Source organism: Dama dama, chromosome 9, assembly GCF_033118175.1.
Source record: "Dama dama isolate Ldn47 chromosome 9, ASM3311817v1, whole genome shotgun sequence".
NCBI lineage: Eukaryota > Metazoa > Chordata > Mammalia > Artiodactyla > Cervidae > Dama > Dama dama.
In genome coordinates this window covers 45783547-45800220 of record NC_083689.1, presented here as the reverse complement: position 1 = coordinate 45800220, position 16674 = coordinate 45783547, and the positions used below count along the sequence as shown (strand labels likewise).

Sequence of the window (16674 nt, the reverse complement as noted above, 5' to 3'; positions counted from 1 at the left end):
TCGATGGACCCCATACTGGTCTGGCTCCAGGGACCTGGGGGCCTGGGGGTTGTGGGGAGCAAGCTCTGTGTCTTGATGATGGTGCAAGGGAGGTCGTCAGGTAAGTGGAAGCGATTCTGAGCTGGCACCTGATGGGGATGGACCTGCCTGTGGGAGCGGGTGAGGTGTGGGGGTGCTGGGCGGCAGACGGGCTGGGAGACTGCAGATGGATGGGCTGGGCAGGGAACCTGCACCGGTTCCTCTTGGCTTTTGATGGCTGAGAGTCCTCACCCCTCCTTTGTTTCTCAAGCACTTATTTTTTTAACATGGTATAAGAGTCGGAAACGACTTTGCGGCGGAGCAGCGGTAACGTTTCAGGTTGGCGTTTTCTTCTCGGTGTCCTTGGTGTCCCCTTTATTCCTGGCTTCTCTTGTTTGTCATTCTCACTTGTGTTCCCCAAACACGACATCTTTTTCTTTCTGACTGTGATTTTCTCTTTATGTTTGGATGTGATGTGGTATCTATCCTCTGTGGAGCTCCTGGGACCTGAGGGTCAGTGCATTTCATCACTGGTGGGGAGGTGGGGGGTGGGGATGGGGCTTCCCGGCTGGCTTGTCAGGTATTTCTGCTGCCCCTTCTGGGCTCTGCTCCTGGGTCCCCACTTGCCTGGCGGAGCCCAGGTTGTCCTCAGACTGTGCGTTTTCCTGTCTTCTCTGTGCTACTTGCCCCCTGGCCCTCCTTCCACTGCTCCTGGTCACCGCCTGGCCCATCTTTGACACACACATTGTGTATTTCTTATTGGTTAGTTTTTGGCTGTGCTGTGTCTTCATTGCTGCATGGGCTTTCTCTAGCACGTGGGCTTCAGTAGTGTCCCCTGCTTTGGCAGGCAGATTCTTTATCACTGAGCCACCAGGGAAGCCCCTGGTTTAGGCATCTTGATGGTGAGCTGGCCCTGCCTGCCTGTCTGCAGGTCCACTGGTGTCCATCCCAGACCTGCAGGCAAGAATCACCACCTGCACCCAGGTTTCCTGCTCTGTTCTGGTGCTAGAAGATGCCTGCACTGGCCTCTAGGATGGACTTCTCACAGACAGAAGTGCCACTGTACCTTTACTACTACTGTTTTCTAGTTCATCCAGTGTTTTCTCCTCATAGCTGGAGTGGAGCTCTTTTGTGACCTACTTTCTAACCACACAAGGGGAGGTGGGTGCTCAGTCTGGGGGAGCCTTTCCCATAGGACATGGCAGGAGGTGACCCTGGTTCCTGTCACTCTGTTGAAGGAGCCGGCCATCAGCTAGGCCATAGAGGCTGGACCCACAAGCAGCTCCCAGAGTGTGGGTGGGATGGAGGAGGTGGCTGCACGCAGACAGTTCTGGGCTAGGGCCTTGTCCTCCTTGGCCAAGGACCCTGGGCTCTGGAATAGGACTGGGCTGTCCCCACAGCTCATATTTTCCTGGTTTGTGGTTCTGAGATGACGTACAGGACTCCCACTTAGATTTAAATCAGGTAAACAAACCTTTAAGGGTAAGTATATCCCATACAGTGGGACATACTTATATTAAAAGTGACTTGTTCACCTGGGATTCAGATTCACCTGAGTCCTGTGCACGCACTTGTTAGACCCAGCAACCCTCATCCTGGGCTGCTGTGAGGACAGAAAGCCCACGTTCCTGGTACCGCAGATGCCCTGGTGTTATCCTGAGGTTGTGCTGGGCTGTCACTTTGCCTCAGCATCTGGCAGAGCCCACTCCTGTGCCACTAGCCAGGAGGCTCTGGAACCTGTGTCTCCCCTCCATCTTGGGGGGCCAGCGGGTGGGCTTACCGCCCCCCCCCCCCCCCCGGCACAGTAAAGTTGGGAGGGTGGGCGGTGGTGGCTAGAGTGTGAAGATGTCTGTGGGGGGTACTGCCTGTGCACGCTGCCCCCAGTCCCTCCTGTGGTGGTGGGCTTGGATCCAGGCTCAGGTCTCCTCCCATGGACGGTCCCCAGGGGGTGAGACCCAGGATGGCGGTGGGGTATTCGGAGAACGGAGGTTCTCGGCCTCCCTTGCTGCCTGTGCCACTTTTCCTCACCAGTCACCACCTGCCTGGAAGGACCAGGGTTGGTGACTTTGCAGTGCTTCCAGGTCTGCACTGTGTGCTGCTTGGTGGGGGGTGGGGGTGGAGGTCCTGGCTTTTTGGGCAGGGAAGGAGGGGCGCCATGGGAGGGTGCCCTGGGAGCATGCTCTTGTGCTTGGAGGCATGACCTGCCCCGCCTTCCCTCACTTCCTGAGGAGCAGGTGGAGACAGGTCTCTGGGTCTATGTTGTGTGCCTGTGATCCTGTGGAGCTCTCTCTCTGGCTGCTGGGCTGGTCATTGCTCATGGGCTTACCTGGGTTCTGAAGCAGCAGCGGAGTGTCTGGTTGGTCCGTTCAGCCTCCTAAAGCTCCAGGCTGGGAATCAGCAGATGCAGGCTGAGGGTACAGCAGGGGAGGGAGGGAGCCTGCATGAGGGGTGACATCACTAGGACCCGAGCTCCTGCATGTGGACTTGGAGCTGAACTGGAGGTCACCCTGTTCCTGACTGGACGGTCGTGCTGAGTCCTGGGAGCAACAGTGCTGCAATGCTAAGTTGCTTTAGTCATGTCTGCCTCTTTGCAACCCTATGGACTATATCCAGCCAGGCTTCACTCTCCATGGGGTTTTCCAGGCAAGAATACTGGAGTGGGTTGCCGTTTCCTTCTCCAGGGGATCTTCCTGACCCAGGGATTTAACCTGGGTCTCTTAAGTCTAAGCCCCAAGGGATGTGCAGAGAGGGGCAGGGCTGGAGGTGCACTGGGTGGGGGGGCACCTGCTGCGTGCTAGCCTCTTCGCTCACCCCCAGGCACCTCTTCCTGCATCTTCATGACACTGGAGCCAACCCCTAGTCCCTCAGGTGCAGCAAAGCAGCCCCGAAGGCCAGGCAAGAGGGGAGGTGCTGTCTCTGGGAGATGCCAGCCGGGACCCAGCTAGGGGCGCAGCTACGTCAGTGTCTCCCAGCTCGGGCTCTGTCCTCAGGGTGGGCCTCGTTGGCCCGAGGTGGATTTCCTAGCTAGCCCTAATTCCAGCCCTGACCCAAATCCGTGCTGCTCTCACCATGTTGTGATCCCATCCCTGCCCACGTCAGCAGGGAGGGGAGGGTGGCCCGCTGTCCAGCCACCTGGCCTCCTGCTCCTTCCCACTCTGGGGCCCAACCCCATAGCCCCACCCCCAGGCTGCCCCTTCCAGCACAGGGTAGGTGCTTATTTCATCCATGCCTGTACCGTGCCTGCACCTCCCTACCCTTGACTGAAAGTGTTAAGACCATAGGGAGGGGGGTGGCCAGGCTGATGTGGAAAGTGCCCAATAAAGATGCCGGATAACGTCCGTGTGACTCAGGCACCTGCAGAGGTATTTTGTCAGGTAATTCCACCGCTTCAATGAGTGAACTGACCAATGAATGAATGAATGACGGATGGACGGGGCCGCCCCTCCCTGTGTGAGTGTAGTTGGAGGAGCCAAAGGGCAGAGGCAGAGCCTTACCGGCAGGGCAGGAGCGCGTCAACTGGAGTCCAGGATTTCGAGAGCCCCGCCCCAACCTGAACTAGGTTCTGGCGACAGCCCCTCCCCCGCCCACACCGAGGGAAGCCCTGCGGGCGAGTAATCTGATTCTTCGGGACGCCTGGGAGGAAGTGGGGGTGAGGGAGGGAGCTGCGTTTTGAGGATGTGCCTTCCCCAGCTCCGGGGTGTGCGGTTGAAAGCGGGGGTGGCTGGGACGTGCCTCCCGCTGTCTGCCACACCGCAGACGGAAAATCCAGGTCTGGTTTCCGTGCGGAACCTGCTCATGTCCTGGGGGTGGGCCGAGTTATTCTGAGTGTGTGTAGGGGCGGGGTGGTGGTGGTACTGGAGTCTGCTGGACTGCTTAAGGAAAGTAGTTCCCGGGTTCGGGGGACTCGGTCCAGAGGCACCATGTCCACTCCACCGTCTGACCAGGGGTGGAGGAGCCACAGATGAACTGGGCATTGTCACACCGCCCGCCCCACCCCCCCGCCCCCCCCACACCTTGCCTCTCTGCCGACCCCTGCTCCCTCAGGAAGAGGGCACTGAGTCCACCTCTCAGCTGCTTGACCTTGGAGGATGCTCCTCTCTGGACCTGGCTCCCTTCATCTCTGAAAAAGAGTCCGGGAACATCTCCGTTTTTCAGATTGTTGGCGGGGGTGGGGCTAGGGCCAGGCTCGGGTTCAAACCCCAGCCCTGCCTCTTCTCACCATGTGACTTTGAGAGAGTGGCAGAAGCTCGCGTGTCCTCCCGTGTCCAGGGCTCTCCCGGAGGCGGTGACACTCCCCAACGCCTCTCATGGTTGCGGCCCAAAGAATCCAGTGCGGGTGTGTCGAACCCCGGCACGTCCCAGCTCAGTCCTTGGGACCTGGAGGGGACGTAGGGCACAGGCCCTAAGTTTACCGTTTGCAGTGTGTGAGCAAGTCCTCCGGGCACGACTTGCTCCCTGTAAATGGGAGTGGGAAGTGTGCCACATGGGAGCAGGGCCTGGCACAAACAGGGTGGGCGTTGAGGAAATGACTTTCAAATGCCGGGGATGTATAAAGGCCACCAGGATTTTAAGCACCAGGAGGAAAGAAAGAAACCTTGCAGTTAAGCCACGACGCCCCATCGATTTGTAGACACTTCCTGGTTCAGAAGTATTCAGACGCGCACACAGGGGCTCTAGTGCCCCAAAGAGGAAACCGAGGCGCACCGAGGGTCCCGCAGGGACGGTCCTGGGGTATCCGAGCTCCGTCCTCCACCCCCCGTCCTGCCGGCCGCCCCTCACACATTCCTTCGTTTGTTCGTTCTTTCTCCCGACCCCAGACTCAGCCGATCCAACCCGTGGGTGCCCGGGGTGTGCGGCCGGACGCGGACGCTGCGGGGTGACCCCGGACTGGCGGTCCCCCGGCCTCAGCCTCCCGTGGGGGGCGGGGGGAGTGCTGGGCGCCGACGACCCTGCCAGCTCCTAGACTCGCAACCCTTCCTCCAGTCGCGGGCCGGTACCGACCCGGTTACCCATGCCCCTCCCCCGCCGCGGGCCGCGGGCGGGGCGGGGGCAGAGTCCACCCCCTCCCCGGGCGGCCCCGCCCCGCCCGCCCCTCCTGGGCCCTGCCCCCCTCATTTCCACCCCCTCCACCCCCGGGCTGGGCCGGGCTCCGATGCCATGTGACCCTGCGGCCCAGCCGGGACGCGACGGGACGCGGTGGGACGGGCGCCGGGGGTCGCGGGCGCGGCCCGGGCGGGGGCGGCATGGAGCGGAGGTGGGTCTTCGTGCTGCTCGACGTGCTGTGCGTGCTGGTCGGTAAGAGTCTCAGGGGCCTGGGGGCGTGGGGGGACCCCTTTCCGGGCGGCCCGGTCCCCGATACCCCCGAACTTTTGTAGGACCGGTGGGGGCCGCGGCCCCCACCCCTCGGAGGCCTCCGGAGGTGGGCGGAGCCTCGGATCACCTCCTCGCCCCCTCCACCGGCCCCGACGTCTGCGCGCGCTCTCCGGGGCCTTGGTTTCCCCCGCGGGCCTCCGGTCGGAGGGGTCGGTGCCCCCCGCCCCTTCGCGGCAGCAGGAAGTCGCCTCTGGGGCCGCTCGCCACACCTACCCCCTCCACCGCCCGCCTTGCCTGGCCAGGCCGGGCTGGTGATTCACGCGGGCGGCGGCCGGGTGAGGCTGGCAGGGTGGGGGGCGCCCTTATGGCCCTCCACCGCGAGCCATGCTCGCGTTGGCTGGTTTTGGGAGGGCGGATCCCTGGCCGGGGGTGCCCGGGTGTTGGTGGGATTCGAACACTCGTCCTCCGGTCTCGGGCCCGGGAGAGAAACCGGGCCCCCGGCTGTTGTCAAACTGGGGGCCTCGGGGTGGCGCGGACCAAACCTGTCGGGCGGGTTTGCGGGCCAGGTTGGGGGAAGGGGCAGCCCCAGCCCCCTCTCCCCCACCCCCCCAGGTCTCGAAAACAAAGGCTGAGTGTTTGCTCCGGGGCTGTGTGGACAATGGCCCCGGAATTCTACCCCCGGCGCAGGGAGGGGCCCCTCCAGCCTCAACTGCCCTCCTCCCAGTCTGGTTCCTGCGCCTCCGCTGGGACTGGAGGGGTCTGCCCTGGCTGCAGGCCGAAGCAGTGCCTCTCTCCACGTCCCAGAAGAGACCCCTTTGGGGAAGGGCCGGTTGGCAGTTGGAAGTCCTGGGAGGGGGTTGTGTGTGTCCGCCCACCTTGGGCATCCTTCCCTGAGCACTTCTTTAATCGTTTTTGGGGCACTTACTGTATACCAGACACTATGACGCCTGTGATAATTAAACCTTTTCCTCCAGTCAGCCTGTGAGGGGGTGCTGCTGTGCCCCCCAGTTTCCACCCAGGGATGTTCGGCTTCCCTCTGGAGGTCACACAGCCGGGGGTGACTGAGCAGAGATTAGGTTGGGTGGGGTTGCCCGTGTGCCAGGGGACTGGGGCCCAGGCCGACGCAGCTCTCAGTCTAGAAGCTTCAGTACAGCAGTAATTCAGTTTTAGAAGGTGACAAGGGCCCTGAGGGAAACATGGGGGTCGACACCAGGTCAGGAAGGCTCTGGCGTCTCTGCCGTGGGGACACCTGAGCTGGAGCAGCTCAGGCAGAGGGAGGCAGTGGACTCCTGAATCCAAGGAGAGCCTGACCCCAGTTCTGACTGTGTGTGTCCTAATCTCCAGGGGAAAGGGCTGGGCCTGGGGGACAGGGGTTGGAGGTTGATTCACTGACCCCCTGCAACGGGAACGCCCGTGGGAGCCCCTGCTCTGCTCAGGTTCTGGGGGTGGGGCTCGACTTGGTTTCTCAGCCTCTTCTAGCCCCCCGCCTCACCCCTTCAGGGTCTCAGCCTGTCTGTCTCCAACCTGCCCCCTCTGCTCACCCCACCTAGCTCCCCCCAGCACCCGGCTCTCCAGACTCTCCAGCCTTTGTGCTGGCCGTCCCTCTGGGGGTGCTCTTTCCCAGATATCCTCTGAATTTCTAAGCCACCTTCCCCATGTGTCCTGCCCAACACGCCACTGACGGCCACAGCCACCTCCCAGTCATGCCATGCCTGTTACTTTTATTCCCGGCCCCTCAGCTCCATGAGCCAGACCTCTGTGTTCTCCACCAAGCCTTTCCTAGCATCACCCACCATCATGGGTGGTCCCCAAGGCCCAGAACATGACCTTTGGAAGGGGGTGTGGCCCTGCCCTCCCCCTGCCCTGGTCACACCCTTTTTCACGTGTCACCTGCCCTGCCAGGGCCAGAGGGCACCCTGCTTGGGTTTGTCTCTGTGCCCCCACCCTGGGGAGGCGGGGAGCCCTGTGCCCCAGCTGCCCTTGGCTCCTGGGGCCTCCGGACTCGGGCTGCGGCTGTGCCAGGCAGGGTCTGGTCATGACTAGTGACTCCTGAATGTACCTTTGGACTGAGCTCCCTGGCCTGGGCCGGGCCTGTCCGGTCCCTGTGTGGCTGGCTCAGGGACAGTGTGTGGATGCAGATGTCTCACCAGGTGTTCCTGGTCTCTGGCCAACCCTAGAACTACAAGCAGGGCGTCCTCCTTGTGTGTGTATGTGTGCTAAATCACTTAAGTAGTGTCCGATTCTTTGCGACCCTATGGACGGTAGCCCGCCAGATTCCTCTGTCCATGGGATTCTTCAGGCAAGAATACTGGAGTGGGTTGCCATGCCCTCCTCCAGGGGATCTTCCCAACCTAGGGATCGAACCCAAGTCTCTTACATCTCCTGCACTGGCAGGTGAGTTCTTTACCACTAGCACCACCTGGGAAGACACTTGTCTCTGCAAGGCCCCACCTGAGAAGGCTCCAGAGACTAGTCCTTGATGATGACAGGCCCCCCCAGGTGCTCACTGTGGGGGAGCGATGTCTGGGGAGTCATTCAGGTATCACAGGGTGATTGCAAATTACACAAGGTGAGGACCCTGGAGAAAGGCTGTGAGAGGGGCCCCAGGAGTGGGGCGGTCAGTGGGGACGACGGGAGTCAGTCAGAACTGTTCTGGGCAGCCAGTGGGGCTGTGAGCAGAGGCCTGGGTGGCTGCCTGCTGGATTTGGGCAGAGTGGAGGAGGCTGGAGGGAAGCAAGGGGTGGGAGAGGGTGGGCGGTGTGCAGGGGGTAGACACTTGGCCTGGGCAGGACCTGAGTATTGATCTGATGATGAAGGGGAATCACAAGGGGTTTTAAGCAGGGTGGCGACCTCTCATTTACCATGAGGAGAGCTTCTCCTGACTGTTGGGTGGGCAGGGAGGTGAGGAGACCCAGAGGGAGGCCGAGGCCGGGTCCAAGTGCCGGACGAAGGCACAGCTGAGTGTGGGGCTCAGCTGGGGAGCAGCTATGGGGAGCACCTCGTGCCTACCGGCTTCCTCTCCCCCCACCCCCCCAGCCGCTCTGCCCTGCGCCATCCTGACGTTCGTCAACACTCCATACAAGCGAGGTTTCTACTGTGGAGATGACTCCATCCGATACCCCTACCGTCCAGACACCATCACCCATGGGCTCATGGCCGGGGTCATCATCACAGCCACTGTCATCCTTGTAAGGCAGGAGGGTGTGCGGGGTGGTGGCTGGGGCGTTGGCAGGTCCAGTCCTGCCCGGGGTGGCGTTTGTGTGGAAGAGAGCCCTCTTGGGGTCCCCAGCTCCCCGGTGACCTCAGAGAGGCTGGGAACACTGAAGCCCCCGGCTGCTGCCCGCAGGTGTCAGCCGGGGAAGCCTACTTGGTGTACACGGACCGCCTCTACTCCCGCTCTGATTTCAACAACTACCTGGCCGCCCTCTACAAGGTGGTGGGGACATTCCTGTTTGGGGCGGCAGTGAGCCAGTCCCTGACAGACCTGGCCAAGTACATGACCGGCCGCCTGCGGCCCAACTTCCTGGCCGTGTGTGACCCTGACTGGAGCCGCGTCAACTGCTCGGCGTACGTGCAGGTGGAGGTGTGCAGGGGGAGCCCTGCTAACGTCACGGAGTCCAGGTGGGCAGTGCTTGGACCACAGATGCCCCACCTGAGGAGGAGGGTGGGGGTTGCAGAAGGGCCCTCAGGAGCTGGGTATTGCGGGGTGAACTGCCAGGTTGAGAAGGTGAGGAGAACGGGCAGGAGCAAGGCCTGGAGGTACCTGTGCCTGCATCATGCCAGCAGGGAGCTTAGGTGGGGCTGGGGTATCTCGCCCTGGGGCAGAGCAGGAGGTGTCAGGAGAGGTGACCCACCTCCCCAAAATGTCAGGCCCCCACCCTCACATTCTGCTCTGTCCTCTCACCATCTCTACTGGTGAACTTTTCATTTGATTGATGTCCTATTTTCCTTCTTTAAAATTTTAATAAAATTCCCAACACATAAAATCCACCAATTTAACCATCTTAATGTGCACAATTTGTTGATTTCTAGTGCGTTCCCAGTCCTGTGCATCCGTCCCCACTCTAATATTCTAGAATATTCTCATCACACACACACACAGCCCACACCCCTGAGCTGTCACCCCCACCCCAGCCCCTGACAACCAGGAACCCACTCTCTGTCTGTGGATCGACTTGTTTTGAACATTTCCTATCAGTGGAATCACACCCTCTGTCCTTTCAGGTCTGGATTCTGCAGTGTTTCCAAGTTTAGGTGCTTGTATCTTTGTTGTTATATCTCTGGATGGATTGATCCTTTTCTCACAGTGAATGTCCTTTGTCTTGTTATTTGTTTTCTATATATTGTATCTTTTTAAAAAATTTCTCCATTACTGCTTTTTTTCCCCATTACTGCTTTTTCTGTTCAGAGGTACTTACTGTGCAAAATGTTTGCAGCCATATATCTCCACCCCCTTATGAGGTTATTGTCACAGATTTCATCTTTATACATCATGTACTCATCAGCATAGATTTATAATAACTGTTTTACATGGTTTTTAAAAAATTAAGCTATATTTGCCATGCTAAGTCACCTCAGTTTTGTCTCTTTGCGATCCAATGGGCTGGTAGCCCACCAGGCTCCTCCGTTCATGGGATTTCCCAGGCAAGAATACTGGAGTGGGTTCCCATGTCCTTCTCCAGGGGATCTTCCCGACCAAGGGAAGGAGTCTCCATCATTGCAGGTAGATTCTTTTACCCACTGAGCCACCAGGGAAACCCTGTCCTCCAGGGGATCTACCCAACCTAGGGATTGAATGCGCATCTCTTATGTCTCCTGCATTGGCAGGTGGGTTCTTTACCACTAGTGCCACCTGGGAAACCCATAGTTGCCATGTTGTATTACTTTCAGATGTACAGCATAATGATGTGATATCTACTGTGGAATGATAGTTAGTCTAGTTTTTTTTTCTTTAGTCTAGCTGATTTTTTCTTTTCTAAATCATGTAGGGAAAAATAGGATCATACACCAGAATACATTCACACTGCTGTTTATGTTTTGTAATTACTTTTACTGGTGTGTTTTGTGTCTTTTTTGTAGATTTTAGTTACTGACTAGTATCCTTCATTCCTCCATGGAAGACTCCCTTTAGCATTTCTCATAGAGCTTATAGGCGTATCAGCTATGGATTTTATTGGTTCTTGTTTGTTTGGAAAAGTCTAAACTTCTTATTATTTTTATGGGATCATTTTGCCACATGTAGAATACATGATTCACAGGGTTTTCTCTTTCAGTACTTGGAATCCTTCTGGTCTCCATGGTTTCTGATGGGAAATTAGCTGTTCATTTTATTGAGGATTTCTTGTACACAATGAATGCCTTCCCTTGCAGCTCTCGAGATCTTCACCATGTTTTGGTAGCTTGACTGTGCTGTGCTGTCTTAGAGTTTATCCTGTTTGGAGTTCATTGAGCCTTTGGGGTGTGTGGATGGATGTTTGTCATCAAATATGGGAAGTTTTTAGGCATTTCCTCTTCAAATATTCTTTCTGCCCCTTTCTCTGGTCTCCTTTTGGGACTCCTGTTGTACATATGTTGGTACACTGGATGGTGTTCCACAAGACTGGAGTTCATTGACCTTTCTCCATTCTTTTCATTTTTTGTTCCTTAGACCAAAAGTCTTGATTGACCCATCTCCATGTTCACACACTCTTCTGCCTGCACAGGTCTGCTTTTGAGCCCCTCTGGTGATTTCATCTTCCACATACTATAGTTTTGAACTCCAGAATTTCTATTTGATTCCTTTTTACAACTTCTGTTTCTTTTTGGTACTCTCTTATTAGGTCAGACATCATTCTCACTTAGCTCTCTGAACATATTTTAAATGGCAGATTAAAAGTCTTTATCTACCAAACTAAAAAAAAAAAGGCTTTATCTAGTAAGTCTGATATCTGAGTTTCTTAGCGACTGCTTCTAGTAATAGACTTTTTTCCCCTGGGCATTTCCCACATTTTTTGTGCATCTATTATAAATACTTACTGTTGTTGAAAACTTGGCATTTTTCTTTTGTTTTACATAAATATATTTAAACTGTTTATTTATTTACTTATTTTGCTGCACCAGGTCTATCTTAGTTGTAGCATGTGGGATCTAGATCTCTGACCAAGGATGGAACTGGGCCCCCTGCATTGGGAGTGGGGAGGCTTAGCCACTGGATCACCAGGGAAGTCCCTGGGCAGTTTTCTTTAAATTAATTAATTAATTTTAATTGGAGGATATTTATAATATTGTGATGGTTTTTGCCATACATCAACATGAATTGGCTACAGGTATGTATGTGTCCCCTTTCCTAGAGCGTTTTTAATGTTGTAATGTAGCATACATATGCGTGATGTAGCATACATACATGTGATGTAGTGTACATACATATAATGTAGCATACATCTGGAAATCAGATTCTTCTGTTGTTTTTGCTGTTTGTTGTCCTTGGTTGTTTGCTAGGTAAGTGTTCTGAACTAATTTTGTAAAGTCTTTGTTCTTTGTCATGAGTGGCCGTGAAGTTGTGCTGTTAGCTGAGTGATAAGCTAGTGAGTGGACAGATATGTCCTTAAATACCTGGAACCACGGAAGAAAAGCTTTCATCTTACAGATGGGCTTTGTGTGCCGTGTGGGGTATGTGAACGTTGAGGTATGTGTGTGTTGGGGTACGTGTGCCATGCTGGGGTGTGTGAACCATGTTGGAGTCTGTGTACTGGGGTGTGTGTGTGTCGGAGTAGGTGTGCTGTGTGGGGTATGTGTGTGTTGGGGTGCGTTGCTGTGTTGGGGTATGTATGCCATGTGGGGTGTGTGTGTGTTGGGGTTTGTGTGCTGTGTGGGGTACGTGTGCCATGTGGGGTGTGTGTGTTGGGGTGTGTGTGCTGTGTGGGTATGTGTATATGTTGGGTACATGTGCCATGTGGACCGTGTCAACTGACACATCTGTGAGTTGGCCAGAGCAGAGAGAGGAGCACCTTGGCAGGTCTTTGCTGATGGGCCCAGCCTGGCCCCCAGATTCCCAGCCTTGTTCTGCGGAGCAGCTCACCCTGGCCTTTCCTCTTAGCTTCTTGGCTAGCCTTCTTATCCTGCTGTGTTTACTGCCCCAGGCAGTGGTGACTGTTGCATTTGCTGTCAGTGTTTATGGCCAGTGCTCCAGGGAGGCACCGGTCAGGACCGTACAGTCTCAGGCGCTGGAGGTAGGTCTCCTCCTTTCTCTGGTTCACATGCCACCACCAGTCTGGTTCTGGCTGTTGTCAGTTTTCCAGTTGCTTTCATGGGGTGGGGTCTCTCAATCTGCCATTTTCTTTCTTGTCCATTGATGTTCTTTGTTGCTGTTCGTTGCTCAGTTGTGTCTGACTCCTCATGACCCCATGGACTGCACCATACCAGGCTTCCCTGTCCCTCACCATCTCCTGGAGCTTGCTCAAACTCATGTCCATTGAGTCAGTGATGCCATCCAACCATCTCATTTTCTGTCGTCCCCTTCTCTTCCTGTCTTCAGTCTTTCCCAGAATCAGGATCTTTTCTAGTGAGTTGGCTCTTTGTATCAGGTGGCCAAAGAATTGCAGCTTCAGCTTCAGCATCAGTCCTTCCAGTGAATATTCAGGGTTGATTTCCTTTAGGATTGACTGGTTTGATCTCCTTGCAGTCCACGGGACTCTCAAGTGTCTTCTCTAGCACCACAGTTCAAAAGCATCAATTTTTCGGTGCTCAGCCTTCTTTATGGTCCAACTCACATCCATACTTGACTACTGGAGAAACCATAGCTTTTACTATGCAGACATTTGTTGGCATAGTAATGTCTCTGCTTTTTAATACATTGTCTAGGTTTGTCATAGCTTTTCTTCCAAAGGGCAAGTGTCTTTTAATTTTATGGCTGCAGTCACCATCCTCAGTGATTTTAGAGCCCAAGAAAATAAAGTCTGTCACTGTTTCCATTTTCCCCCCATCTATTTGTCATTAAGTGATGGGACTAGATGCCATGATCTTTGTTTTTTGAATGTTGAGTTTTAAGCCAGCTTTTTCACTCTCCTCTTTCACCTTCATCAAGAGGCTCTTTAGTTCCTCTTTACTTTCTGCCATAAGGGTGGTGTCATCTGCTTATCTTAGGTTATTGATATTTCTCCTGGCAGTCTTGATTCCAGCTTGAGCTTCTTCCAGCCTGTCATTTCGCATGCTGTACTCTGCATATAAGTTAAATAAGCAAGGAGACAATATACAGCCTTGACTTACTCCTTTGAGGTCCTTTGTTAAAACTTGACATTCTATAAAAAGAAAATGCAAACCTTATATCAGCACAGGTGGAAAATAATCTTGAGAAGAAACACAGTGAAAGTGGAGCTGCTGTCTGGACCCAGGTGTCGGCCCTGGGTTCTGCCTTCAGGGCCTGAAGCAGCTTTGTGGTGATGCCTTAAAGCCCGTGAGACTTGACCACATGGTCAGAAAATTGGAAAGGGAAGGACTGAGGGCATCCAGCGCTGGCCGTGTTTTTACATAAAGTCCTCCTGGACCCTGGGGAGCAAGGCGGGGGCTGGGTGTCTGGAGGCTGAGGACAGAGTAAACCCTCTGGCTGCCCTCCCCACACCGCCCCATGACCCCCACCACCCTCTCTCTCTCAGGTTGTCCTTCTACTCCGGACACTCCTCCTTTGGCATGTACTGCATGGTATTCTTGGCGGTGAGTCTGCTGTCTGTGACTGGCGTGTTGTGGCCATGGCCAGCCCTTCCCTGGGCCTTGGGAGAGCCAGGGCGGAGGTGGAGGTTCTGCTGTGTTGATAAAAACTGGGGGCCCTGTGTCTGGGGATTCTAGGCTTGTGGCCCCAGGGTCACCGTCCATGCGTCGGGCAGGGTGGGCCTGGCGGGTGCCCAACTGACTCTGCTCTCGGACCCCAGCTCTACGTGCAGGCCCGGCTCTGCTGGAAGTGGGCACGGCTGCTGCGGCCCACCGTTCAGTTCTTCCTGGTAGCCTTCGCCCTGTACGTGGGCTACACCCGCGTGTCTGACCACAAACACCACTGGAGTGACGTTCTCGTCGGCCTCCTGCAGGGGGCGCTGGTGGCCAGCCTCACTGTGAGCTCCCAGGCCCCGACCCGCTGCCCTGACCAGAGACCCCACTCTGGGACCCCTGCCCTCTCTGGGCCGCCTCTCCCAGGTCCTTGCCCTGTGCTCCCATCTTCCCCTAAGACTCCAACTCTGCTCTCATTGACCTGCCTAGACGCCCCTCAACTCCTGGGCTCCCCTGCCCCACTATACCCAACCTGCCTGGCCTGTCCTGTTCCCCCCAGGCAGCTCCTGCCTTCCTCTTCTCTGCCAGGTCCGGTACGTCTCCGACTTCTTCAAAGCTCGGCCCCCGCAGCACTGCCCGGAGGAGGAAGAGCTGGAACGGAAGCCCAGCCTGTCGCTGACGCTGGCCCTGGCCGAGACTGACCACAACCACTACGGGTACCCTGTGTCCTCCTCCTGAGGCAGGAGCTGCGTCCAGCTGGGGCTCCGGTGGGGGCAGTGTGTCCATGGTCTCGGCAGGCCCCTCACCTAGCACCGTGGTGAGGGCTCTGCACAGGCCCCAGGCTGGATCCTGGCAGGGGCTCCACTAACCCCACCTTCTGTGCACTGGACCAGGGGTCTGAGGATGCCTGGGGCAGCCCCAGCATTTGGAGGGGAACCCTTCCTCAGAGCCCCCATCTTTTGTTGGCTTAGGGAAGGGACTGAGAGATCCTGACGGATGCTGTTTTTGTAAAATGTAATGTATACTTGGATTTTTAGTAAAATAGGGCATTTGCTTGACAAATGTTATCAGTACCTGTTTCTTGTGGCCGTTCTGAGGACTCTGTTCCTACAGCAGGGGCGGTGGGGGGCTTGCTGGTCGGGGGCTCAGCTGAGCCCAGGTGTGGGCATAGCTGGGTGGGTCAGCCATGCCTGGGTTGCTACTCCGGTCTCATAGGCGGGAGGTAAGTGGAAGGAAAGCTGACTGCCAGACTGGCCCAGTCTTCTGCAGGCCCACGCTAAGGTTGGGGGTCACCCTACAGAGGGAAGGAGCCCTGAACAAAAGGCACCTGGTCTTGTTTGGCCCCCAAGGCCTGAGAGGCTAGGAGAGGCTTGAGTCCTGGTTGGGCAGAGAAGTGTCTCCACAGTAAGGAGGTGTCTGCTGAGGGACCCGGAGCCAGCCAGAGATTCGGATGTGGGTAGGAGCGTGGCTAGCACCCCAGAGACGACTGTGTGCAGGGCTGTGCCCAGGTCCAGTGAGGGGGCAGTTCCCCATTCTGCCAGGGTTGTTATGTGGAAGATGACATGTGCTGTTAGGGCCTGGAGCAGGCTCCTTGTCCCATTTCTGCTTAGGGATATATGCGACCACTTCCCACCCAGGCCTCAGAGTCGCTCCCCTTGAATGACCAGGACCCTGCTCCTCAATTGTCCCATCTCAGCAGTGCCCACCTGCAGCTGAGCCCCTGAAGCTCCCAGTCCCCCCACTCCCTCAGTCCCTGGAGGACTCGCTGAAGCTGACCCCTCCCCTCCCGCTGCATGGACCCTGTGTACGTAGCCCCTCCGTCCTCTGCCCTGGAATGGGAACCCCTCCCTTACCGGCCACATCAGTGAATGTTAGGGAAGCAGCACAGATGTGGCCACAAACACACCTCAAAAAGGGAAAATGGGTTTGAAACCTCAGTGTGGGGGAGACTTCGTAATTCGGAAAAATTTAGAGAACGGGCAGTGGAGGGAAGCGTGGGCCCGAGTGGGAGTCAGGAAGTGAAACAGACAGCGAGGGCTGGACTCCCTGCGCCAGGGAGGTGTCCAAGGTGACACGAGCTTCTTGGCCTGGCCACCGATGGGCCGGTGTCCCTGAAACTTTCTGAGCACACAGAACTCATCTGTGCAGTCACAGTGTAAGTAGGAAATTTAATCTTCATCAAAGATCTGAGCAAATTGGGTGGTTTCTTTATAAATGTCTGTTTACATTTTATCTGCACCTAGAACCCATCTTATTCTGAAGCCCTTGCAGGACTGAGCAGGATAATTTAATGCTTGGAGGCAAACATGGAGCCTAGCAGCCCTCCCTGGAGATGAAGAACTCCCTTGCCCCAATGACCTTGAGGAGCAGAAGAAGTGCAGGAGGAGGGAGATGAAAGTATGGTTCTTGGCCTTGACTCTGGGAGGGTCTCGGGTTCAACAAAGACCCCAAGGAGCCACAGCGTGAGAGCAGAGTTGAGTCCATCCCCAAAGGGTCTTCAGGCAGCTCACAGCCCTTGAGGGTGGTACATGCACTGGCCTGCATCTTATGAGAAGAGCAGAGATGCTCTGTCTCAGGTTCACTGATTCTTATGAATCCAGGCATCAG

General features: G+C 56.0%; 1 protein-coding gene and 1 long non-coding RNA gene across 5 annotated transcripts; one reads left to right on the top strand and one right to left on the bottom strand.

Annotated features, from left to right (window-relative positions):
- Positions 1-89: 89 nt before the first annotated feature.
- Positions 90-5083, bottom strand: LOC133062310 (uncharacterized). Of its 3 annotated transcripts, none has more exons than XR_009694146.1 (4): positions 4238-5083; positions 4032-4138; positions 2345-2455; positions 90-525 (listed from the first exon to the last, which is right to left on the bottom strand). It is a non-coding gene; the product is annotated as an uncharacterized LOC133062310 (long non-coding RNA). The 3 variants fall into 3 exon arrangements; XR_009694145.1 differs by having other exon boundaries at positions 90-972; positions 2345-2426; XR_009694144.1 differs by having other exon boundaries at positions 2345-2426.
- Positions 5084-5183: 100 nt separating this feature from the next.
- On the top strand, positions 5184-15146 carry PLPP2 (phospholipid phosphatase 2). 2 transcript variants are annotated; one of them, XM_061151155.1, is made up of 6 exons: positions 5184-5313; positions 8368-8519; positions 8678-8952; positions 13962-14019; positions 14235-14411; positions 14656-15146. In XM_061151155.1, the coding sequence occupies exons 1-6, from the start codon at positions 5262-5264 to the stop codon at positions 14803-14805; spliced, it is 864 nt and encodes a 287-aa protein (XP_061007138.1). In that variant the 5' UTR covers positions 5184-5261; the 3' UTR covers positions 14806-15146. The 2 variants fall into 2 exon arrangements, with proteins under 2 accessions (XP_061007138.1, XP_061007139.1); XM_061151156.1 differs by having other exon boundaries at positions 5203-5272.
- Positions 15147-16674: the final 1528 nt, after the last annotated feature.